The following is a 26,342-nucleotide window of genomic DNA, read 5'->3' as shown; positions in this document are numbered from 1 at the left end:
AATTTTGAGCATTTCAAGACTGCTGAGGTGTGTCAGTGGCACACCTATTATTAGGACCAAAGTCACCAGTATTACTACTTAGTAATAGGTAATTAATAGCAGGTGTTTGCTTGTAGACCTTTCTTTTAATTGTTGTCTTAAATGGCTTTCAATTGGACATTCCACTGGAAGTCTTTCATTCTTAAGCATTAATGGTATTGACCTGGTTTCAGAGAAGCAGTGGTAGTTAGTTGTGAAATGGAGAGAATCCCATTTCTGTGCAGTTTAGAGAGCTGAGTAAAGGCTGTTAGCATCCTCCTCCCAAGCACACTTCCCCAGGGCATATTGTGCTTTATAACCCCCAGCTCTTTTGCTGCTGGTATGAGAAATAAAAGTAAAAAGCAGTCTTTTTGTAGAGCTCTAATCTCATGATTTGATATAGATCTTTCTCCTGCACTTCTTATCAGTACTTTCCACTGTGGGAGGATAACAAGGGAATATGTGTCAGAATGCATTAAGACAGCCCTGTTTGCATCCTTGGCCCAGCTGATGACAACCATCTGTCTTGTCTGAGGACACCAGTGAGTGCTTGAGTAAAAAACTGAACTCCCACTCCCTCGTCCTGGGAGGGTATTCCTAGAAAGACTTTAAAAAAAAATAATCAGTGCCTGGAGAGAACCAGGAGAGAAAACTAAGAGGAGGAGTTGGTTCTGAGAGGTGCAAGAGAACTGGGAAGACAAAGGGGAAGGAGTTGGACATTTCCATGAAGAATCAAGGAAAATACATCCCTTTTGTTGCTCTGTCCAAGTGACATTATTCATCACATAACTGCAACAGACTTTCCCTAAACAATTTCAGGACTGCAGGGTCTGTAGTCCGATGGTCCTCCTTGCTTCTGTGGTAGGAGCATGGGAAGGAGGAAAGAGGTGTCCATTTTCACAAGAGAGCCCCTTCCATGGCCTTTTGGACTCTTGTTTCGCAAGGCAAAATAAAATGTAAAAGGAAAAAGAGATGTCAGAATCAAGCCTCATAGCCCTGAGAGTTGTGAAACAATCATTGTAGACAGCAAGGTATGAAACCAAACCAAACCATCTGCTTTCAAAGAATGAGGGGGAAAGAGAAAGAGAGAAGACAGCATTGTAGCTAGGCTCACACGCTGAGAAATGGGGGGGTCTAACAGCACACTTCTTTGTATCATCCCTTGAAGATGAGAGAAAGGTACGGATGTGAGCCAAGACAAATCAAACCACAATGTTAGAGTGTTCTTTCTTTTACTTTCTTTCACGGTCCTTTCACCAGTGGGGCACAGATACAGGGCTCCATCAGCAACAAACAAGGGGACCCCAAGTCACAGGAGAGTCAGGCATCATGCTCAGCTGCCAAGTAGGCACCAAGGAACAATCTTGCATCCCTCTGGCAGCTGAGAGAGCACAGAACTGCTTTTGTAGCTTGGGTTTAAGCCTGCAGGCCCTGCCTTGGTCTAGACAGAGAGGACAGTCCTTGGGTTGTGTTGATGTCAAGCTTGGACACCCAGCTGAGACATTCGGGCTAGGGTTCGTCTCATCTCACATGAGAGATCTGGAGATGTGTGGATGCTTCCAGCTGAGCGAGTCCTCCTCTGGACCCACTGTAGTCAGCGGGGAGAACTGGCAGTTTCAGGGTGTGATTCATCTGAATGTTTTAGACATTAGCTTTAGGTTGGGATTAATCACTCCTGACTACAGTAATCCTGTTGCATAAGTGCAGAGTCCAATGTGTGTTATTTATGATCCAAGAACGTAACTCAAATCAATACTGATCACTGCTGACCTTGCTACACCAGCTCCATCTTCTAATCACTGGGAAGACCACCTCTGCTTGGGCAGCACTGATAAGCAGTTGTGGTGAATTTTCTCCTTGCTTGGAAGGGTCTTTTTTCATAGCTCAGCCTCTTGGGTTACACCTCATCTGCTCCAGGGGTGTAAAGCAGGAAAGCAGGCAATCATTTTGGTGAGACGGATGTTCTCCTAAAGCTCCAGGTCCTGGAAATGCACCATAAATGTCAGTTCTCCTTGACAAATGATATGTGCTGACCATAAATCATGAGATCACTTAGTAAGAGAGGCATCAGCATTCCAGGATGGCTAAGGAAGGAGGTACATACAGGCATTCAACTGGAAGGGTTGGAATTGACAAGGATAAAGGTCCTCTTCTATTGCTGTCATGATATCACTCCATCTCAAAGAATTTTTTTTCCATATGGTCATAAATGCAGTGGACATCCGTGTTCAAATCAGTTAATTTCCTTTGGCATGGGTTATCACGGGGCTGCAACTTGTGCTTTGTCCAGGCAGGTTTTCTTCCCACTCTTCTTGTGCTGCTTGAAGGATGAGGCTTCCCCAAAGCAAAGTGAGAGCAAACAGGACTGGAAGGGTATCAAGGAGACCAGCTCAGCCTGTACTATTCCTCAAGAAACAGTGACAGGATGCGACATTCCCAATTCTGCCCAGCATCTTTCCATGTCAACATTTCCTTTTCCATTTTCTGGCATTTTTTTATTACAGCAGTCATAGGAGAATTGTGCTGAGATCTGGACTCTATTATACATGGGCAGAGAGGATGGATTTATGATTGAGGGTAGGAGTGTGTCCTTCTCCCTCCAGGGCAATGAGGCACTGAGAAACAGGAAAGCAAGGTCCTCAAAAGTGTGTAGATGCCTCCTAGACGTGGGAGATCTGGGTCTGAGGGTAGGATGAAGAGCAGGGACCAGCCAGCCCAGTGAGGGCAGCTGTGGGAAGGGCTGAGGCAGCCCTGAAGGCAGCATGAGGATATTCAGCTTTCCGTAGCTGCAGTGCAGGGTCCCCGAGCCCGGCTAGCCGGAGCAGAGACATCCTGCTGTGCTGGAGCAGGCGGTGGTTTGGGTGATGTGGTCAAGGGATTAAGGCAAAACCACCAATTTCATTTACCCTCTGGGAGGCTGGGAAAAGCAGGTAGAGGGCAGAGCAACTTGCGCACTGACCTCTCAGAGCTTCCCCAGTTTGTGGCCAGAGTCCTATTTCATCAGGATCCAACCAGCTTTTCCTTCTCCTTCCCATCAACTCCTTTTCATCCACCCTCTTCTTCATCTGGGTGCCTTGTGGGTCTCCTCCTCCTTTCACCCTCCCTCTTGATTTGATTGTCCCATTCTGGTGTTTATAAGCTCAGCCTTTAAAAGGAGTAAGACGTCTCATGAGGTTGATTCCCATCCTCTGGAAGTGGGATGGGGTGAGGGACAGACACAGGCATTGCTTGATGTGGCAGGACAGCAATGCAGAGAGCTCAGCTCAGCACCCCCCTGCCTGTGCTCTCAAATCTGAATTCCTGCCGTCATTGCATCACTGTGGGTGATATTTGGCAGAGGGAGAGAGGGAGATGGGCGCTTGTCCGTCACGGGGCACAGCGGAGCTCAGGGATAAGAACAGGAGCTCTTGCTACGCTCACGTCTGGTCCCACGACAGGTGGGTAAATCTGATGCTGAGCCCCCCCCGAGACTTACGCTTTGCTGCTGCCGTACCCCCCGCCGCTGGCACGCGCTGAGCAAAGCATCTGCAGCCGGCCGAGGGGCAGAGACCTCCGTCCCGCTGCAGCAGCCCACACGAGCTGCAGACCCAGCAGCGGAGGGGGCTTCAAATCTGCTTTCTCCCGCCTGGACCTGGCCCGTCCATGAGTCCAGGGTCTCCTGCTACGAAACGACCTTCCTCCCCCCATCCTCTTCACCACTCCGGTGTCCTGAGCAAACCACAGCTCCATTGCTTTTTGCGATTAGCTGCTGGCAGTGGATAGTGCCTCTGCTGCTTTCGCTACCGTATCTCTGGCTGGGCCAACTGGCACTTCGGCTTTATTTATTTTTAAATCTTTCCAGCATTAACCTGAAAGGAAATAGGTTTCAAACCACATCTTTTTTTCCCCTAATGTTGGAAATAATGCCTATTCAGTTAAATTAAATCAAGAACAATCAGAAGAAATACCACTCCCTGCTCTCCCCCTGCCACAGTTAGCTCCTCTTTGCAACAAATTTTGTTGTTGGGTTTGTATGGTTTTTATGCCAAGGCACTGATAACGTTCAGGGAGGCAGAGGGTAAGAAGCACGGAGGTAGCAGGAAATTAAGAAAGGGAATTAGATTATTTGGGCAGTGGGCAAATCCAGCATTGCCCAAATTAGCAGAGAATAAACACTATTTATCTGTATTTACTCCGCTCTGTCTCTCCACGAGGGAAATGCTATAAGCCGTCACTGAAATATGAAGTGCCAGACCCTCACAGTCCAAGCACAAGTCCCAAGCAGCTTTTAAGGGGTGAGGGATGTATTTTGCCTGAAGTGCCAGCTTCCAGAGTCAAGTGGTGGGGTCACGATCTCCCTCTGAGCCCTGCAAGGAGTTTTGCTTTCCAGGGGATGTGTGCCCTGAGTGACTGCAAAAGCCAGCATGCAAATCCAGCAAATAGCAAGCATACCTGTATTTCTTCTGTGAAATATAGCCAGACACGGGGCACGGTTAATCACCAGTTGAATTGCAGCTTGGCAGATACTTCTTTGCTATAGGACTGGCAGCAGACCCAGTAACAGAGATTGCTCAGGGTACATCTTGTCCAAGACAGCACATACGAATCCCTGGGCCTTCCATACTTGCCAGGGTTCATCTGGACCTGAGTAAACCATCAGGGCCCGGTGGCCAGGAGATGCAGGGCTTGTACAAGCGCTCGCTTGCGGAAGCGTAGGAAAACAAAGAAGACAAACTAGATATCTAAACCCAATCACAAACTAATGGAGAGAATCCATCCTCTCTCAGCTGAAAGGAGGCAATTCCATTTATATAAAACAGGGGTCAGGATCTCAATTCTACACCATCGCATGTTGCCACCCCACTACTGACCAACCTCATGCAACACCTTGTGTTCCCAACCACCCCCACCCTGCTTCTGAGCAATTCCCCATCACCACGAGCTCCTGACTGACCCAAGTTTTGGCTCAGCCCATGGTAAAGGCTACATCACCTTCTGCCAAAGGCAGCTGAATCCCTACTCTGTGGCATTATTTAGTTGTGCCACCCTTGTCTGCATGCCTGCCATCAATACCGCATTGTATCAGCCCAGCCTGATGCTCTGGTATCAGTAGAGGTATGCTCACCCGTGGCAGCTGCAGGTCTGATGTTAGATTAGACCTGGTTAGATTAATCTCCTAATTCTAACAGCTATCTTGACCCTTACAGAATTTAGGAGAGGGGATGCTCCATCAACAAGGCTGGAATGAAACTCTAATTTCCTTTCTTTCCCACTCATGCCCTCAGCTCAATTGCAGTCTCTGACGCAGAAGAAGGACTTGGTTTACTACCTTATATTGCTTGGTTTGGTGTTTCAGTTAGACCCTTTGCCCAGCTCGCCTAAGGCTCTGTTAAAGCATAAACCTTAGAAAAGTTTTGTCATGCTCCCCAAAGCTGACTAACTGTTGGTCCCTGTGTCCCCACCCCCAGTCCATCAGGTTCACTCCTCACAAAAAGACTATGATCACCCTTCCAGAGGTGATCACCAAAATCAGCAGGGCCAGTTTGGGGTGCGACCTGCACGGCCATCTCCACCTATGTCCCACCCTGTTCCCACACCCTTGGGACCCACCTCCCTTTTCCCTCCATATCACCAGCACTGATGCTTTCATTTTCACATTTCTCTTCTTTCTCCTGAGCCCCCCTCCTGCCTGCACCCCCTTTCTGCTCCACACCAGCGATTACCTGGTCTACTGCGGTCCAAGATGGTGATCACCAGCAGTCCCTTGCCTTGGGCCCGTCGAGCGGCTGTGATGCTCTCAACCCTGACCAAGGAATCTGTTTGCCTTTAGCTATTTTTTGAGCTGCTGCCAGGGAAGTTTCACAAAAAGGATAGTGTTATTTCTGAAAATGAGTCCCATAAACAAGGATGAATATGACCTCCCCGTTGAGATTTGGGGTTTACTTTAGTGGCTGGGAGATCAGCCAATGGAATGGAAATACCAGAAAACATTATCATAATTACCCCATGGCCTCCTCTGGGGGCAAGGGGAAAAAAAAGCTGAACCAAAACTGATTTAACAGCCTCTGGATAGCATTGTCATTTCACCCTTCCCTGCTTGGCCAGCCTCCTGCTCGGCATTTCTGCTTTCTCTGAACAAGGGGGAGGAAAAAAAACAACAACCACATTCCTAGATCTTTTCCCCACAAGGAACTTCAGGTTTTTTCTGGCAAAAAAAGAGTGCTGAGAAGCCGAGAGGTGATAAACATTAGGAAAGAGTAGCAGGCGGGTTTTGATTGCAAAACTGGGAGCAGCCCCCCATCCCTTCTAGCTGCACCTAGGTCTGTAACAGCAGGAGCGAAGGGCAAAGCTGTCCCTCTGCACCTACCTGTGTAGCACCCAGCCTGTCTGCACCCCTCAAGCTTGGATCAATTTGATGCCAAGTAAGCTCAGCACAGGAATTTATGCTGAAGCACGTTAGGGAGGGCTCACGAAAAGCTGTCAGCTCTTTTGGAGCAATTAAGTTCTGCAGGGGCACGATGACATCATACTTCCAAATAGTTGGATTTGGGAGATGTACCTGTCTGTGACACTATTTCTGACTTCCCTCATATGCTGCTTTTGCCCCCAGAGCTCACACCAGCAAAAGCTCTGCTCCTAAACTCCACAGATCTCAGTGCTGCTAACATGACCAATTACTGCAGTCACCAGCTGCCCAAAGGAAAAAAAAAGGGAATAAAAAAAAAACCCCACAGCTGATCTGATTTATTTTAGGTGGTGATTTGAGGATGGAATGAATTTCAGCTGATCTGTTTATCTAAATACTCAGAGACTATAAAGGGAACTCTGGGTGAATACCTCAAATTGGTAAATCTCATCTTGGATGTCCCCAGTTGGCCAGTAAGGCAGGTATTATGTTGGCAAGCATGTATGATGTTTGTTCCTTTCTGTTGGCTAATGACTGCAGAATGAGAGGGTGAGAGGTGTTGGGCTGCAAATGGGGGCTAATAGCAGAGGTTCTTGGTAGAAGATGAGGGAAATGTTGAATATGCAAATCTTGCTGAGTTGTGCCTGCAGTGCTCACTTGGGTGAAGCGCTTCTAGCACATCTTGTATACTTTTTCATGGTCCTGAACAGCAGGTGCAGAGAATACCTAGCGTAGATTGTGTTGAGCATGTCAAACTGGACCATACCCTGAATGTATACGGATATTCCTGGATGCTCAGCAGGGCACAAGGTTTCTGTAGCCTTAGAAGAATGGAGGGCCTATAGATATGTGTCAAAATAGCCTTATTCAGTCAATCTTCTGTCCTAACAGACCATCCCCAGGAGCTGCCAGTTTAGGATGGTTAGAGAAAGAGACAGGTCTTATGGCTGTCACCTTCCAGCTTTTGGTGATCAGCAGTTTAAGACCTTCCTGCATCAGAAATTTGCATCCAGGCTGCAGTGTTTAACAGCTACTGATGGATTTGTCCTTTATTAATTTGTCTACTCCTATTTTGAATCCGCTGATGTGATTGCTTACTTGCGTTGCCCTGTTTCTTTTAGACCTTGTTCTCTTCATCTGGTGCCTCCCAGGTCTCAAATGCTGCAAAATTGTGATGATTTAGCCCCCTTTCTCTGCACCACCCAGTATCTTACAGACAACTCTCGTACCAGTACCTCCAGCCCCATCTCTTTCCCAACACAAGGGATCCAAATCTGCTCCAAAGCAGTGGCTGCTTCACCAGCATTAGCTCCCACCTGTTAGGAACTCCTGCAGCCCATACCTCAGCACTTCTGAAAATGAAGCCACTTATTTCGCTGCCTAGGGATATTCAGATTCCAAAAAGTTGGCATTTGCAACTGCTAATGATTTTTTTTAAGGGTCTGGCAGGTTTTGGAAATTTAAGACCAGTAACCAGGGATCAGGAAAGCTGAAAACCTGGGCTGAGTTCAGAGCTCTGCCCCAGCCGTTCTGCCCAGCTCTGGGCGTAGCGCTCGGTGACTTATCTCCCTTTCTGGGAAGTAAAATTTATTTTCTGTGCCTGGCCTGGAGACCATACGTCCCTCTGGCTGGGAGCTGCCCTACTCTCAGACCACAGCCAAAGGAGCCTGAGGACTAAGCATGTAAGGGATGAATCATTTGAAATGCCTGAGGTCAGAGTCTACTCTGGCCACTATAAATCCAGACTAACTCCTCCAGCTTTGGTGGAATTATGCAGGGTTTGTGCAGATATAAATGAGAGCAGGATTTGACCCAGAGGTTTTATGTTTCCAATGAAAGAGTTGAAATGGGGGATGTTGCCTTAAATGTGGACAGGCCAAACATCTGGAAAAGGGATGGCTTTGTTTTGCATTAACGTTAGCGCGGTTTTGAAAACAACTCCCACTTCTGAAGGACTTTTAGTGTGGATTTTTTCCAAGGACATGAAAAACTAACTTCTGTTTTACTCAGAATCCCCTTATCAGATCTAACTATCCATCTGCATGTCCATTACCACACCAGCTACTCAAACATCCACCGTTCCTCTCCATAGGAGCGCACTAGGAAAAATAATCTGAGTTTACTTCTAAGCTGGATTTCATTAACCCTCATTATGTCATTTGTAGTAAGTCTTGCTTGAGAACTGATTGGCCTTCAGCTGGTTTATCTTTCTTGCTTTCCAAAATGAATTAACATAAAATGAGTGAAGGAACCTTAATTCTGAATAGCAGTGGTTTTGGGGAGTACGACGAAATGTCATAACCCCCCTGCAGTATGTGCTTTGGGAGGATTGGAATGAGCAGCCACCTCCATGGGCAGGCTCTACAACCTATCCAGGGGTTTCCTTCTCATCTGCAGATCACTACTGGCTTCACAAGGTTTTGTATTCTTTCCTTTGCCTGCCTGTATTATGCATTGAGGTTTAGGTCTGCTCCATCCATCAGGATGTGGAGCGCTACCCTAGGTTTTGCATTGCAGATTTACAGTGGCCAGCCTCACCAGCACAGTCAATATAAGTAAAAAAAAAATAAATGTTGCTTTGTATAAAACAGTTCTGCAGCCCTTCTTGCTTACATTATGCTTTTACGAGTGAGTGAGTGCCAAGTTCTGTACAAATCCAGAGAGAGGCAACATCTGCTCTCATTGCATTTATAGTCTGATTAATCAAGACAGACAAATATTAGGGAAACAGAGGCAATGAGAAGAGCAGTGATTTATCCCAACTTACTACATCACTTAATTCTCTCAGGCTAGTAGTGCCTTACCAACATCCTTAATTCACGAGCCCTATAACGCGTTACACGTGGCTCCTCTGTGGTTTGAACCAGCTTTGGGGTGATATTGTGGGTGAGGAACCCTCCCAGAGACTCTTCTGCCATGACTGACAGAGTACGAAGGATGGAACCAAACCTCAAAGATTTCACAAGGGTGGTCAGATCCTGCAGGTCAGAGCCTGCAAGGGAGGCTTGCCAGTAGATGGACATAGTCCACAACTTTCCTCACCTCCTTCTATGCTGCAAATCACAAAGCACCTACAAGGTACGATCTGTATCACCCATTCAAATCTAGGGCAGAAAATGAATGTAGGAGAAGGTTATATATACTGTTCTTCTAGGGGAAAAGAGCAGGAAAGAATAAAGGCAGTATCATCCCGCTGTAGCTGGGATGGGTACAGTGAAATTCCCATCCATTCCTGCCAAACTGACCTGGGAGAAAGTCCTTCCTAATCTCAGACTTTATCTGGCAGTGGGACTGGATGTTGGAGCAGGACACACAAGCTAAGTACCCAAGAGGCACAGCAGCAAATTAAAGCAGCTGTATTGCATTAGATCAAAGCTCTGTATGCTATAACAACCAAAGCATTCGTAGAACAAGCCTTCCACACCGTTGTACCCCCAGCTTCCCGAGGCCAGCCATGCCTGATGGGAACTTGCCAACTGAAGCAAGATATTTTTCTATGACCAGCAAGTGCCTTTGAGGGCTGAGTATCACCACATATCAGCAAGCAGCAAACAGAGGAGGCTAAAACAGGCTCTGGGCAAAGCACCCTCCCTGTCCCCCCTCTTCTTGTCCCTTGACCTCCAGAGACTTTACAGGAGGAGAAATCTAATCTTCCCAGGGTGATGCTCCTGGACTCTTTTCCCTGAGCCTTCAGTTTTTGGCTGAAGGCCTGCATGCAGAGGTGGAAATAGCACTGCACTGATGATGACAGGTTGCAATTCATAAAAGGAGAGGAGTTCTTGGTACAACATTATTTACTAAGTTTTTTTTTTCCTCTTGGATAGTAGCCTCATCCCTACAAGCTGGGGCATGGCACCCCAGAAATTGCTACCTTCCTGTGTGTGCATGTATGTGTATGATGCGAGCAATTGCAGTGTGCGCTCCCTTTGCCGTGTGGGCAGATGATTCCACGTGGCATCTTGTAAGCGGTGTTGCTTGGGTCGCTAATTGCTGGTGGAGGAAACTGCTGATGCAAAGGACATTTTGCATTCAGATCACCTCCATTATCTAGGAAGTTTGTGTCCTGCTGCTTTTCACATGCTGAGGTTTAACCTCATTTCTCCCCATCGCTGCAGGTGGATGCTGATGATGTCATCACCAAAGAGGAGCAGATCTTCCTATTGCTAAAAGCCAAGGCTAAGTGCGAACGACACCTGAAAGCCAAGGTGCCCAAGGTGCATGGTGAGTGTTCCCACAGTGACCCAGACTGCATGGCTGGGGCTGGGCCCCTCTCTGCTCAACCCCAGCCCTTCCCCTCAGCCCCATAGGCAGAGCTCAGTGCACGTGAGGGAGGCAGCTGAAGAAGGCCCAATATATTGGTTTTTCAGGTTAGGCTATGGGGAAGATCTTTCAGCACAAGGTGTTGGAGAGCAAAGTTGTCACAGCCTCTTCCTCCTGCTCCAGAGCTCCAGATGCCAAGGGGTCAGGAGGATGCAAGAGTCATGGTCTTGGGCTTACCGCCCTTATCACTATACCCAAAGCCCAGGCAGTGGATGGGAGATAGCATTACCAGGCAAAGCATGGGAGATAGCGTCAACCATCAGTTCTCCCAAGATCTTTTGCAGCAAGACACGAGTGGTATGGGAAACAAAGCTTCTTTCCAACACCCCTTCTCTGTTTCCCTCTGGCATTCTCTATATTCTCTTCAAATTGTCCCAAGCTCATCTAAGCCTCTTTCTTCCACTTCCTTTCTATTTTGGGCTGCAAAATCACTACCAGATGTAGGGCTGGAGGGAGAAGGAAGGGAGAAAGCTCTCTCATGTGGGTGGCAAAGTAATCATCCCCCATTGGTTTCTTTCATCAATTTCACATGTGCTAATTATTGGCACTGGGGCTGTATGCTGAGGCACCCTGCACCCACCCAGCTAGTCCTGGGTGGGCGTCCTGTCCCATCTGCCTCTATTGCCTCAGAGAAGGGGACAAGCCAGAATTCTTCCCACCTTCACTGCCACGTCTCAGAGATCTCTCTCCCCACAGCCAGCACTGTGGGACTACCTGGAGGCATCACCAGCAGAGGGAAAGGACCCCAAAGCCAGCTGTGATTTTAGAGCAGAGTTGCCTGTCCACCTGGTGTCCCTCTCCTGTTGGAAATGACAGCAAGGGGCCATGAAAGCCCAGCTTTCATTTTATTCCAGGCCTCCAGCTTTACATCAGCCAAAACCTCAAGCCACATCCTCTGTTGCTTCTTTGTCCTGTTCACCCAATGCCCAATTAACACCTAATTAAAAAACATATGTGCAAAGGCATTTCCCTCTGTTGTTCTATAGACCACCTGCCTACCTTGGGATCTGGTGATATCAACCAGCTGGTCTTGCTCTCCCACCCCTTTTTTCTAACTCTTCTCTATGAGACTGTCAGCATTTAGTGTTGATCTCTCCTTAATTGTCAGCAGAAGTGTTGGTAGGGCTGGGGAGATGTGTATGATTGACAAACAGACTTTGGGCTCTTTACCATGGTCAGTTTGGTAGAGCAAAGGAATCAAATCACAGGGCTTTGCAAACGTGCCTTTGGTCCTGTTTTGAGACCTGGTTCTGCGACTGAGACTGGCATTAGCTCTGCCATTGACTGGAACATAAAGAAATCTAATACATCGTCATTTAGATATCTGTCTAAATATGTCAAGTCCTGGCTTTGGAAAAAGCTCTTCTGAGCTGCTCAGGCAATAAAACTCAGGCTCACTGCTCCATCCTCTATAGCAAATCTCTGTCCAATCCCAAATAGTACAGCCAAGAGGAGGAATGATCTTGATGTCAGTACTCACAGCAGTATATTCAAGGCTTTAAAGACTCAAGGTAATCATTAGCAATAGGTAGTTAGATCAAATTAATCTGCAAGAGGTCCACTAATCCAAAGGCAGAATGAATTCTGACTTAACATTTCCCAAGAAACCTTTTCTTAAGTTGTTGTGAAAGAACCTCCAGTGACAGTGCCTCCCTAACACCCCAGAAATTCACTCTAGCACTTCATGAACAAGGCAGCGAGTTGCTAGACCATCTCTGAGGTGGTCTAAAGAGTCAGTGGTCACAGACAAAGGATTTTGCAATTTGGAAAAGATCTTCTTGCTTTGCAGAAGAGCTGCCATCCACGATTTTTAGACTACAGATGCCCTTGGACACACGAAATGATAATGTTACGGGGTATTTGTGAACAGACTAACTCAATCTCCATTTTGCAGTGTGTCTGCCCCTTCATGCTGCAGGAGTCAAAGGAGATGGATAGTTTTAGATCCTCTTGTGGGATGAGGGGTGACAGAACAAAAGGTTGTAATCTGCACTGTGGTAGCTTTAATGCAATGAATTGCTTGGCTAAGGCTTAGAAGCTTAGTTTTTGCCTAAAGGCTTCAGAGCCCAGGGTGAAAAGTGGTTAGGTCCAGTCCTTTCCTCCTTTGATGATACGGAAACTGGGGTCTGGTTTCTGTTTGTGCTAATCACCCAAGGACATATGGATCTGTGCCCTTCTCAGCCAGATGGAGGACCTTATCCCATTGCCTCTTCCCTCACTACAGACCCAAAAGAAAAAGCCTGGGAAGAGCAACATGGTCTTCACGATTAAGATGCGCGAGCCCCCACTTGCAGACAGTATTTATGGGGGCAAAGTGGTTGTGACTTGGAGCAAAATAAATCCTGGGTGGCCACCTCAAGCCTTCAGGCAGTCTCCTGTGATATCACTCAGAATATTTCTGAGGAGCATCCACTTGGGTGGCAGGAGGACTCTTCTAACTGCCGTGGAGGACTTGGGTTGAGTTACCACTCTGCCAGGTCCCCTATTTGTCTCGTCTTTGGATTTTTAGTGGTGTAGGACAGAGTTGTCCCTCACGATGCATTTGTATTTTGGCTCTGCAAGACTTAGCCTTTCCTGGAAGGAAAACAAGTGACTCTGCAGGCAGGCAGAGAGCTGCGTCCAGATCCATTTGACACTCTGTTTGATAATAACGGCAGCCCATGGCGTTGATGTGCCACTATGTCTACACCGAGTCTACCTGCTGGCAATGTAGACCAATGGTCCCCATGTCAGATACACAAAGGACCTTGTCCCTTTGCAAGATCTCCCCCATGGCAGCCAGCCATGCTCCTTCCTATCTTGACAGCTCCCAGTGCCTCCTGAAAGCAAGGCTGGAGACCTAACCCCTGCCCCTGGATTTTATTTTTCTTTTCAGCAGTGTGATGTATAGATCCCACTCAGAAGGCTGCTTCTGCCAGTGTAGAACAGACTTATTTTATATTAGAGGTGGGGCAGGCCCTGCTGAGAAGTATGTTTGCAGATCATAGGGAGAAGTGCACCCCATCGCCCGAAATGATTTATTGATCTGGCTGGTATTCAAAGGGCAAAAGGGAACAGGCACGCACAGTCTAGCCCCTTAAAAATTTTAAAAAAACCCCAAACCCAAGAAAACAAAACAAAAAAAAAAAAACCCAACAACAATGAAAGTGACCACAAAAAGAAAAAAAAATCAGCCCAAGCTCAAGGTATGCAATGCAAGGTGGCAGCATACACTCCTGGTTCAATCTACCTGTGTTACATTTAGTTTCTGAAAGTCTTCTAAATAGGCAAAACTGTCCCCATGGGGTTGATAAATGGCCGTAAGAATCATACATGAGACCCTGGGAAGTTTGCACAATCTGCCCCCTCTGTCTGTAATAAAGCAGAGCTACTCCATGGCATCCTGGAGGACTTCAAGGTCAAACGATCTGCCTCGCAAAAGGGGGTGAGAGAGTGCGGTTTCACCTAATGTGAGTGACAGTGGCACAGTGAACTTCAGCTGAAGGAGTCACCCATAAAGCAGAAGTCATGGTCATTGGGGCCATTATGAATTTGAGCCAAGGTTGTCACATTGTTGAATGTGACAGAGGTGGATTACTGATGACCTTGAACATCCGAGCTCCTTCTAGAGTTGGTGGACAGAGAAGAGCATCTTTTGGGGTGACATCTGCCTCCCACCTGTCTCCAGATGTTGATCACAGATTAAACCTAGGATTGCTGATTTAGATGGATCACTTAACATGCTGCAGTGTGATATGGTTACTGACGATGATGATGTGATCCTTAGGAGAGTAGCCTAGCACTAAGATAGCTTACCTGAACATGTGGTGGGATCTCCATCTTCAGAGGTTTTCAAGAGTTGGCTGGACAAAGCTGTGACTGACCTGACCTCATGCTGGTTTTGAAGGCTGAAGGTTGGACAAGAGATGTTCAGAGGTCCCTTCCAACAAACATTTCTATGATTAGTCCTGCCCAGGGGATTTAGGATCGCAAGCCAACAGCATTGAGGCTCCTTGGGGGGATTGTTCCTCCCTGTAGACTTCAAGGATCAGTTATCAGAGATCGGTGAGTGCCCAACTACAATGCAGCAGGTACAGAGCTGGACAAGGAGCGAAGGGGAGGTCTGGGTAATTCATCTGTGTTTTACATTGGAAAAGAAAAGGAGCTTTGTGTGTTGTCTCTCTCTTTTTCTTCTTTTTTTTAATGTTGTTACCAGTTATCTTGCATGTTCAAATCTGTGCTTGGCTTGTCATTCCAAAGAAGGAAAAAGGACAAGGCAACAATGAGGCAGCAGTTTTGGGGAGATCATAAGGAAAGCACATCATAAAGTCATCAAAGGATGAGACATCTTCAGCCTTTCTTACATAGTTGTTTGTGGTGAGGGAAAAGATTCCCATTCAGCTCTGCTTGAAGGAATCTAAATCTATGTTATCACTTCCCAGAAACAATGCAGTACTGTCTAGTGTGTCAAGGGTGAAAAAGGAGATTGAAATCTCTTCCATTAGTTCTGCTTCACTATGTTTGGAAGTACCAAAAAGCACTGGTGCAAGAGCTGGATCTCAGCTGCCCAACCTCATGATCTACTTGTAGAGCCAGTATCCATCTGGGACCATTGTAGCAGCCTTCAGCATGGAGCAACTCTAACTGTGGGACAACCCTGCAGACAGCCCAGTGGTGTAGGATGTTTGGGAAAGGAGAAAGTTCCTGCTTAAAATCTCTGGCCCGAGTCAATAAGGAGTGGCTTTGGACTTGGGAGTCCCATCTCTCCAGGGAAACTCTTAACCACAGAGGTCGTAGGAAAAGAGGCCTTTGACCCCATGGCTGTTTTAGAGCTGCTTTACACTGGATACTTACGCAAGCTCTGCAACAAGTGAAGACAGCTGTGCAGCCTGAGGTCCGGCTTTCACATCTCTGCTCTGGGGTTTCATCCTGCAGCCCTCAATGTTCAATGTTACGGCTTGTGGATGGAGCCAGAAGAGGACTTTGAGAGAAGCATCCATTGCTATGGGCACGCAGGGATACTTCTCTCTCGTGGCTCTCTAAGCCATGAGAAATAGGGGTGTGCACTTCTCCAAGCAGCCTTCTGAGGACCTCTTCCTGCAAGCCTGCTCTCATCAACACTTCAAGTTCATACCTGGATTTGAACCAGACTGAATGAAGCACTGGTTTTCTGCCAGCTCAGAGGCAGCCAGATAGAAGGTGTGAGGAGGCAGCAGCAATGACTCTTCTCTCAGACAAGGAGAAGGTGGAGTCCCATGGACTCCTATCTGCATGTCATGTCTTGAACTGGTCCTACAGGGCATCTGTGTGGCAAAGGGAAGGAGTGACTTCAGCATAAGCCTATATCCGTGATGAGACAGCTTGGCTAACAAGGGCCAAGCAGAACTCAGTTATGGTGACAGAGGTGCTAAGGACCTGTGTGTCTACACAGAGGCCAGTTTTCTTATCACCAAAAAGCATGACTTCATTTGCTATTTCAGATTCCCTTTAGCATACAGGTATGGGCAGGACCAGTGGCACAACTGATTGACCTGAGAAAGAGCCTTTTTTGGAGGAGGTTTGGTTTTCAGCTGGATCAGCTTCCTGAGCTGGTTTGTCACGCAGCCACATAAACAAGAAAGCCATCACAGGGAAAGGAGCAGTGCCAGGAAAGAAAGCTGTTGGTGCAAGCAGTACTGCATTGAGCATTACCTGCTGAACATCTGAGGTTTTGAAAACCCAAGCTGACTTATCCCTCATTGCCTTCTCTCCTTGCTCCCATCCAGCCCCACTTCACATCAAGGGGTGTATGCATCCGCTTAGTGCGGTCAGATCCTGTCCTGCGATCGCCCTTGACCCATGCCTGTCCCTGTTCATCAGAAGTTGCCAGATACCACCTGGCAGAGGGCTGCTTGGATCCTGCCTCTGCCTGGGTACGATTGCAGCCCAGTGTTGTGATTTATTCCACTCCATAATAGTTAATGGTCTGTGTTTTCGGAAGCAGAGGGAATTTGGGACACCTTGATTATTTTTTTTAATTATTTTTTTGATAGAAAGAAATATCACGTAAGCTGGCATGAAAGTTTGGTAGGGCTGCTGTCCTCATTCTTGGGAGCTGACGCACAGGGTTATTCAACGCCTCGCCTCCGATCTCAAAGGAGAGTCTGTGGCAGAGCCAAGATTTGGATTCTCATCTCCTTACCCTTCAGCCAGGACACAAGCCACAAACCACATTTCCTTTTGTCCTGGAATTCAAGGTGAGGCTACAAAGATTCAAATCCAGGTGGACAGAAACTGATGAAAATCTTTGGACAAATCCCACTTGACTGAAACTCAAAACTCTCGTCATCTCTCTCGCTTTAAAGCCTCCGGTTTTGTTTTGAAATGAGGAAAACACATTTGAAATTTCCTGCAATGCAATGGGTACCTGGGTTCTCCTCCTCTTTTGCCAGTCTCATCGCTGAGTGCATTTCACGGGCCAGTTCTTTTCCTGGTATAAACTGGCAGATTCCCATTCGGTTTAGTGAGGGCATTGATTTGTCACAGATTCATTGAATTCTCCCACAGTTCAGCACTGCAACTTACTTTTTTTCCCCTCTGATGTTCATTTAACCAATACTTTAAAAAGGGAAAAATCTGAATTTCAGAGACATCCGTGGGTCTTAAGAGACGAGAGGTGGCCTGGATCAGGACCGAACCTTGATTTTGGGCTGATAACTGCTGTTCCCTCTCTCACCCTGCAGCTACCCACTCCTAATGCATTTACTTGGCAATCACAGGCTGGAAATGGCTGCATGGATTAACACAAGTGAAGAAGACACACTATGGGAGGGACCTGTGAGTCCAGTACCACTGCTTGCCCCCAAGAGGGGAAATGAGATTTTGAGGAGCAGGTTTCTGTCCATCATTCTTCCAGCACAGGCTTGGATTTGGCATGGAGACACGCACCAGAACTGGCTCTTTCAGTGGAAAATGATCCAGCCTGTTCATGGACTTCATGAGCTCTTCCCCAGGAAGCAGCCAGCCCAGAAGAGATAAATACCTCAAATCATGCTCCACCGTCCTCTGGAAGCAGGATGACCTTGCTCTCCCATCCATTCCACTTAGTATTGTCCTTTTCCCTTTGCTGGTTTTTACTGTCTCAGTTTTATTAAATCCACAGTTTTCTTTTCTTCAGCCTGCATGATTATTAGCAAGTGCCATGTGCCTCACGGCGCAGTGCCAAAAGGCAGCAGTTTCCAGAGCAGCTCCTATCAAAGTGGCCGGTGAGTGGTTACGTTGTTCTCCCAACCAGCCTGCACCCTCACACTCCTGGCCAACACTGGCTTCATCGTTGTGCCAAAGGGCTGATCTTAATGTAGCTCCAGCTGCTAAAAATATCCATAAAAACCAGTATAGTAGGCCTAACACTTGAACTGCATGTTGTGAAAAAAGGAAAGAGGTGATGGGAGTATAGAGTAGTGGTGTCCACCCATCTTGTAGAGACCAGAAGGAGATGTTCATTGGAAGGAGACTTCCAGAGGCTGGAAGGGATGTTCACTGTCTGTCTTGGTTTTCACTTTCATCTGATTCCTGGCCCGTGCCCTGAAAGATCAGGCAATTAGCTGTCAAGTAGAGTATTCAAATACGTTATCTGCTACCACTGTTCAGCAATACCTTGTTCAGTTGAAATAAACCAGATGCGATTTAATTAGATCTGCGTCTAAGCCGCATTTCAAGAGTTGAATTAGGGACTAAGGAGCATCAGGGTGAACAATAGACGTGCCAAGCGTTTCTGGAGAGTGGGAACACGTGGCTGTTACATGTGTGATTGCTAGCAGGGCTGATAGTCCAAAGGAAAGTCCTAGCAAACAAAAAGGTAAAAAAATTGATAAAATTCTAAACTTTCTTCAGCAATAATGAACCACTGTTTATGTGTAAAAACTCCAAAATCCTTTTTTTCCCCTCTAAAAATGTTAACTTTTGGTTTTATGCTAGCTAGCGGAGAGTAAGCCTCCTCCCGTCCTCCAAGGACAGATCACATAGACAGTGTCATCTGTCCCCTGGCCACCTCCCAGGTGTATCTCTGAACCTGAGAACCTGCCACGGACTCTGATCCGTGGGGTGACATGGGCACAGCCCCACATGGACCTGTGCCATGGGGAGACAGGGCTGAGCCAGTCCGGCGTGCTTCCACACAGGCTTGTCTCAGGATATGTGCGTCATCTGCCACTTTTGGCTAAGGCACTGAGGGATGGAGACCCAAATTATTAAAAAAAAAAAAAAGAAAAACCAAAAACCTGTCCCCACAAGCATTTGGCTTCCTTTCTTCTTTTCTCTCTTTTTTCCTCACCCTTTTTTCTTTAAATTTAGTCTCTAGATGAAAGCCTTTCGGAAAGAACAGGAAACCCTAAAATTTCTCTTCTACGTACACAAATATTACATTTCAGCCATGGTGGGCAGCCTGATGCCACCCCAAAGTTAAACCTGGAAGGGGATGAAGTGAAATTCCCAGCCATAAGCCATCAGACCTGATTTTTTTTTTTTTTTTTTCTTCACCTATGAATTAAAAGCCTGTCTTTCCCTGGTTTGGAAAAGGAGATGGGACATTTTGTGGGGGAAGAGAGATTTTAAACAAACCTGTTATTAGCAAAGGCTATCAGCAATCCTTTCTCAGAGTCCTAGGTGTTGCAGCTTGCCTCAAAATGGCTTGTTTTTTTAATAAATAAACCTATTTGCTAGGGAAAGGGGTTATTTTTAGTTGAAAAGCCATGTGTATTTACCTAAGGTGTGTGGGTTGTGCATCTGAGTTTATGGCTTCATTGTCCCTAAAGGACCTATTCCCAAGCTCAGGCTCTCTCTGGGCTTGCAGAAGCCCAGGCTTTGCTCCTGGTTTTCTCTCCCAGAGGCTCAAGCACCATCCCCTGATCATCCAGCCTGCCAGGGTCTCCTCAGAGTTTGTGAATAGCCTCAGGTGCCTTAGATGTTAAGGGAGACAATGGCATCCAGGGCACTTAGGATTTGCCCTAAACACCCCAGACCTCTATAAACCCAGACCTTCTCCTACTCTTTCTATCTTCTCCCTGTTTCTGTTCTCAGTCCTTGTGGCTCAACAATGCAGGGCCAGAACATTGGGTCAAAATCTGTCCTGCAAACAACCAAACCATCCCTTGTTAGCATGCTCCCAGCACAGTTTTGGCCTGGGACAGCTGTCCCTGCCCCAGTGGACACCATCTGGGGGCCAGCATGGACAAGGAGACCTTCCAAGGTGGCAGCGCAGACAAAACTGTTCTTCTGGGGCATGCATCAGGGGGAGTTCAGATTCATGGATATGAGCCATGCTGGTCTTGAAGGGCCTGAAAATGGGCTATGGTCTGTTGTATTGACTAGTATAGATGTAATCAGTGAGTCTTCGTCAAGCCTGGGTTTTCTCATTACCATCTGTGGTTCTGGGATGGGTCAAAAGAGCTCTGAAACCCTACAGAGAGGTGTCATTTCCCACCCAACCCATCTACCACAGCTACCATTCAAGTTAGCACACTGTGATCATAGAATCATTTAGGTTGGAAAAGACCTTTAAGATCATCAAGTCCAACCATAAACCTAACCCTGCTAAGTCCACCACTGTCCCTAAGCAGCTCATCCACATGGCCTTTAAATACCTCCAGGGATGGTGACTCAGCCACCTCCCTGGGCAGCCTGTTCCAGTGCGTGACAACCCTTTCTGTGAGGAATTTTTTCCTAATATTCAATCTAAACCTCCCCTGGCACAACTTGTGGCCCTCTTGTCCTGTCGCTTGCAAGAAGAGACCAACACCCACCTCTACAACCTCCTTTCAGGTAGTTGTAGAGCGTGATAAGGTCTCCCCTCAGCCTTCTCTTCTCCAGACTGAACAACCCCAGCTCTCTCAACTGCTCCTCATAAGGCTTGTGCTCCAGAACCCTCACCAACTTCGTCGCCCTTCTCTGGACACGCTCCAGCACCTCAATGTCCTTCTTGTAGTGGGGGACCCAAAACTGAACACAGGTGATGACTGGCAAGGGCTTGCAGCTCTTCATAGATGGCTACTTGCCAGTTCTGCCTGAATTAGAGCTAGCAAGAGATAGGAAATACCAACAGCTGGCCTCTACCTGCAAAGGTTTATGGGCCAAGGGCTTCCAATCTCATTGAGAAATGTCTGCTGAGTGGCTATATAGGTCTTGCAGTCCACAGGAGGAATAAGTCTTGGGAGTTATGATAGGCATAAATGGTCCATGTGTTACATATGCAAAGTAACATGGAGAAAGGGTGGAAAAACAGTGCATAGGATGGCTAAACTGCAATACTAATATCAACCTTGTTTCTACACTTATTTTAATGATTGATATGACCAACACTGTCTCCTCTCAGAGGGAGATCTGGAGGGTTTGGGAAGGACTAGACGTACTGGAATGAGGAAAAAGGATGCCTGGGCTGAGCCAGGCCAGTAGTGGCAGGTCGGGTGTTATCGGATGGGACGTTGAAGGTGGTATTTCTTCTTTCCATTTGAAAGACCAGCAAGTGGACAGGCAGCATGTGAAATGGGCTAGTGATGCCAGGGTAGCCAGCTTTCTGGAGCTGTGTCATGCTAGCAATTGTCTGGTAGCACTCATAAACTTGTGATTTTCCCATTCTGCCTTGGGGTGAGTAAAGACTTGGAACAGCCCCTGGCCCATGTGTCCTTCCTCTCCGAAGTCCAGTTCCTCCAGGACTGAGCGTGCAAGGGGTGCTTTGCCCACTAAACAATGGTATGCAGAGCAGCAAAGGTCTCTGAGTAGTAACAGGCAGAACCTACATACATCCATCCCCTCTCCTCACCCTCCCCTCATGCTGGCCAGCACACAGTACCCATACACATACAGAGGTGTTCAGAATGCACACACTGGTGCAGGACACACTGCGCACAACTCCACTGAGAGACACTGCAGCACTGTGTCCCCAGCTACCCATGCAAATGTCCTGGGATGCATGTGGAGTATCTTTCCCCGAAACAGACACATGCTCCCCCTGCATTGCACAACACAGCACACACCCCTTCCTACAGACATACCCACCTATAGATCTATACATACACATATGCAGGCACTTACACACATGTGCTCTGACAGCCAGGTCTGAAATGCATCTGCAACACTAAACACCCCCATACAGAGGCACTGGCCCTCCAAGCCTCGCTTTCTCCCCCTCCTGTCCCAAAATGCTGGGTCATTTTTTTGGTTGCTCCTCCCTGCCTGTTTCCAATCCACCAAATGTCCTTCCCGTAATAGAGTGACCACAATTGCACACCGTATTCCAAATGTGGTCTCCCTGGTGCCTTGCACGGTGCCAGAATAAGTCGGGCTGATTTATATTCCATGCCCCTAGATAAACACCTCGAGACCGTGTTTGCATTTATCCAGCTGCCAAGCAGCCTCACAGATGGTTTTAATGTGTTCTCCACATGCATGTACCACTTGCACAGAAATCGGAATTGAGACTGGGGGGAAGGAAAGGAGGGAGGAGGCAAGGGAAAAGTAGCAGGCAGGAGAGAATAGCACCCTGGGGATACAGTCTGAGCAGTGAGCAGGCACAGCCCCAATATGCCTCTCCTTTCCTCTCTCTTCCACCAAAGCAACCTGCAGCACGCTGTGTTTTCTGACTAAGCTCAGGTGGACAAGCAGAAACGAAGAAAGAGCATAATGAGAGACGCATGTGGCGCAGCCCTTTCACAAAGCACTTTGTGACTGGCCTTTCCGCTTTCAAAAGGCAAGTCCCGCAGCAACGACATCAAACAGAGCGTTTGCTTGCTCCATCCTGAATACCATACTGGCTTGTGATAATGACTACAACTTCCATGCCCTGCGATTTCAACCCTCAGGGTCTGGGGAGAGCTGCAAGGCGCATCTGTTCTAAAACTACGGTAATCTGTGCTACTATAACTACTCTGTAGTACGGTGCTACTGTAAGGGAGTATTCATGACAGTCCAGGCAACGGTGAGATGAATGGGCACACTATAATAGTAACCTTCAGACGCCTCAGGCACTGAGACACCAGCCCTGCCTGGAGGATTTTACAGTCTAGCCTTAGAAGATGGTCAAAGATGGTCTGTGATAAAATGGCATGCAGATGCAGAGAAGTAACTCAGATTTTCTGACTTATACCTGGCAGGTATATACCTGCCCTATTGTGATTGATATTAGAGGAACGTGTCATTCAGAGCATTTCAATGAGGTGCTGGTAACTTCTAGTTAGATGGTGAACCGACTCATTTCCACGTGCCTTGTCTTCTCCAAGTGTTTATTTCGTGGTGGTGGTATGTCCTCTGCAGAGCTGGATGAGGAGGAGCTGTCTGCTGGTGACCCGTGTCCCTGCCCCAGCACAGCCCTGAGAAGGCGGTGGGTGAAAGTAGCATCTAGCACCATCTCTCCCAACACATGTCCCTTAGGCTGAAGTCTGTATTTCAACGAGGGCTTTGTTGCCTGAACCCTTGGGGCTGCCTTCAGCTGAAGCTGAGGTCTTGAGTGAGCTGGATTGATGGGCTGAGAAGTAAAAACAACCTCATAGGAAATGCATCAGGAAACTAGAGGAGGTGACCCGTACTGGTGCAGGGATGTAGTGGTGAAAAGAGAGGCTAGCTCTGCTGTGGCTTAGCTTGTCTTGAGGAAGTGACATATTGGGTGTCTCAACACCAAGAGATGAGAGCACAATTACATACAGGAGCTGTGTTGGCGTCTTTGTACCTGGGAAGGAAGGAAGGAGTAATCTGGACTGGTTTGGAATTTCTCTTGTCCTTGGAAGTGATTGCCTCCAGTGTAAGAAAGACGATTTCTGAGATCTGGAGTGGAGGTAGGCAGCCCCTGGAAAACTGAAGTGTCTTCGGGAAGCACAAGTGACTCTGCTGATCATGAGACAGCGGCATACAGGATAGTGAAGTAGGATGAAGATGCACTGACCTGTCCCAGAGCAAGGATGGAAGCAGAGCTTAAGAGTGCTACACACAGAGGAAGCTGTGAGTAACATGGTGCTCTTCTCCTAGCCCCATTAATGCTGCAGCCTCCTTTTGCTCTAATGATACCATCTTAAAATCACTCAGGGACATGAAACTTACTGACCTCGTCCCAAACATGACTCATCTGAAGGATAGAAGCTCTCTTTTAATTGCCAATATAAACTTTGTTCACTGCCAGTTTACACCTGTTTATTTTTGCATCGTTTTCCACTTTTGTAGCTCATCTCCGTTCATACTGCTTACCAGTAGGATGAGAAAAACCTTCTTTCTCATTTTCTCTTGTTGGAGTAAACAGACCAACCCTTTTATTCTCCTCCAGGGCCACCAATGAAATCTTCCCACTCTACCAGCCCGTCCTTGTTGCTGAAAGACTTTTTCTTTCTGTTCCTTTTCAACAAAGGAACTTAAGAGCTTTTCCTCAGAGAGGTTATTTTGTTTGACCAGTAGCAAGGATGTCTCAGGACCTGCGAAGCCTCTTCTAGCAAAATGCTATGGGGTGAAGAAGCAAAAAGTCTTAGAAGACAAAACTTCAATTCCTGCCTCAGCAGTTGACTTTTACAAACCTCACTTACCTGCCTGTGTTAGGTTTGTAGTCAGGGAGTGTGGTGGTCACTGATCCTCACTTTCTCCACAAGCACAATCGCCCTGTCTCCCTGAACTCATATCAAACTACGGAGACAGAAAGAGAGACACCAGGATGAGGCATCTGCGAAGTCTCTGGGGAAGAAAAAGGTCTTGCCTCACTTCCAGCTACTCCTGTTGTCCTGCATGACTAATTTCTTCAGCACTAAAGTGGTCGGTGATGTCCTCTAAACGTGAGAAACTCCAGTGCAATTCCCACCTTCCCTGTCTCCATCCATGAGAGTTACGGCTCTGATTTTGGAGGAGTTTCACCCACATACATACATGCCTGAGAGAGAAGCAATATCTTCCATTCAGTGTTACCTGAATGACTGATACACATCCAAGACACTTAGGATGTGGGATATGTATGAGATTTACTTGTTTTCTTAAAAGTTTATGAATTCGTTTTGACTTACATCTTCAGTGAATCCTACTGTTTCTTCCAAGGAAAGAAATGTTTCACATTCCCAGTTCACTTGGAACATGTGACTTCGTGTCCCAGACCTACCCACCTGTATCAATCCAAACAGCGTATTTGAACCCTCAAACTATTTTTCACCAAAAAAAAAAAAATTCAAGAGCTTTTCAATCAGCATTTAGAATGAACTGGATCCCTTCTGGTTATCTGTGTTTCTAAATATTGTTAACAGTGTCTCAGGAGAGACTGACTTATTTTTAGCATGCCAAAAGCACGCTACTTGCAGGTGGTGGATTTTTTTTTCTAATGACAGCTTGTAAAAAAAAGTTGTTAAAATGCATATTTTTTTTTTTTAAGTATAGCCATCAGGAAAAATTGTTTGGTTGTGGATTTTTTTATTGTTTTCCTGAAACTCCCCACCATTTTTCAGATTTCTTCTTGTAATTCAGTGTGGATCTCTTTTGAGAGATGTCCAGGAGAAAAAGAAAACAACAGAGCAAAGCCAAGTTGTTAGTACTGTTAATATTTTTATAAACCAAGAAAAAATGTTTGGAGGAAATATTTGGGAAAACAAACAACGAAAAAAAGTGTTGTTTGGATTCCAGCACAATACCAATGGAATATATGGTATTTTTGCCTCCCCATTTTATCATCAGCTCAGTTGATAAGTGACCTCTAAAGTAAGTAAAACAGGAGAAAGTTGGAGGCAGAAGGTACAGAATTTGGTGCCAATTATCTCAATTTGGTGCCAATTGTCTCAAGCCGGTGAAATTAATGGTGAAGATGCCACGTGGCTGTGCAGACTGGAAGAGACAGTGGGGTGGGGTGTGGGAGGAAGGAAGGGATGTAGGAAAGGTGGGTGGTTTGTCTCCTTAGATGGGACAAATGGGGGTATTAGAGTGCGAGGGTGGTGGGGCTCCTGTCCAGGACAAGACACATGACATAGAAGGGCGAAACAGCTTTTGGCTGCATTAAGACCCAGGAATGTGGATTCAACAGACACAAAGTGTGGCTGGTCCTGACATCAGTCAATATTTCCATTTGAAAAATGTTTTCGGAGAGTTTCAGTCAATGTAGGAACTTCTCAAGTCGTTCTGCAACCAGGAGTTCCAGAGGCACCTGGCTTGTCCTGTGGATGTCCTCACAGGCTTCCCCCACCACAAACTACAAAACTGCAGTCCCTCTACCCAACACAATTCCTCTCCCCTTGCCCCATGGTGCCCTGAATGGGCAAGAAACAGCCATGCTGTGCCTAATTTCTAGCTACGTACATGCCAGTTGTCTGGTCGGTCAGCAAAGGCTGGTTGGCCAGGTGGCAGCTGCCAAAGAGAGGTGCTAGATGTTGCCCAGAGAGCTGGTAGATGCCCCATCCCTGGAAACATTGAAGGTCAAGTTGGACGGGGCTCTGAGCAACCTAGTTGAAGATGTCCCTGCTCATGGCAGGGGAGTTAGACCAGATGACCTTCAAAGGTCCCTTCCAACCCAAACTATTCTATGATTCTATGAAATGTTCACATGCCCTTCTCTCTCCTAATCATCAATCACTGTGAAATTTGCAGGAAGGAAATGATGCCTGAGATGTCTTACCCCTCTTTTGAATTTGGCTGAAATGGGTTTTCCAAGCATGGAGTG

The 26,342-nt window shown here is 46.9% G+C and overlaps 1 protein-coding gene across 1 annotated transcript in view; it reads left to right on the top strand.

The window, feature by feature from the left end:
• PTH1R (parathyroid hormone 1 receptor) overlaps window positions 1-26,342 on the top strand; it is a 120,035-nt gene that overhangs the window by 53,918 nt on the left and 39,775 nt on the right. Inside the window, exon 2 of the mRNA XM_009809043.2 lies at window positions 10,519-10,624. Coding sequence (XP_009807345.1) covers window positions 10,519-10,624 — 106 coding nt within the window. The remainder of the gene's footprint in view (window positions 1-10,518; window positions 10,625-26,342) is intronic.

The sequence above is a fragment of the Gavia stellata genome, chromosome 6 (genome assembly GCF_030936135.1).
Source record: "Gavia stellata isolate bGavSte3 chromosome 6, bGavSte3.hap2, whole genome shotgun sequence".
Lineage (NCBI taxonomy): Eukaryota > Metazoa > Chordata > Aves > Gaviiformes > Gaviidae > Gavia > Gavia stellata.
This window is presented reverse-complemented; position numbering and strand designations above follow the sequence as displayed.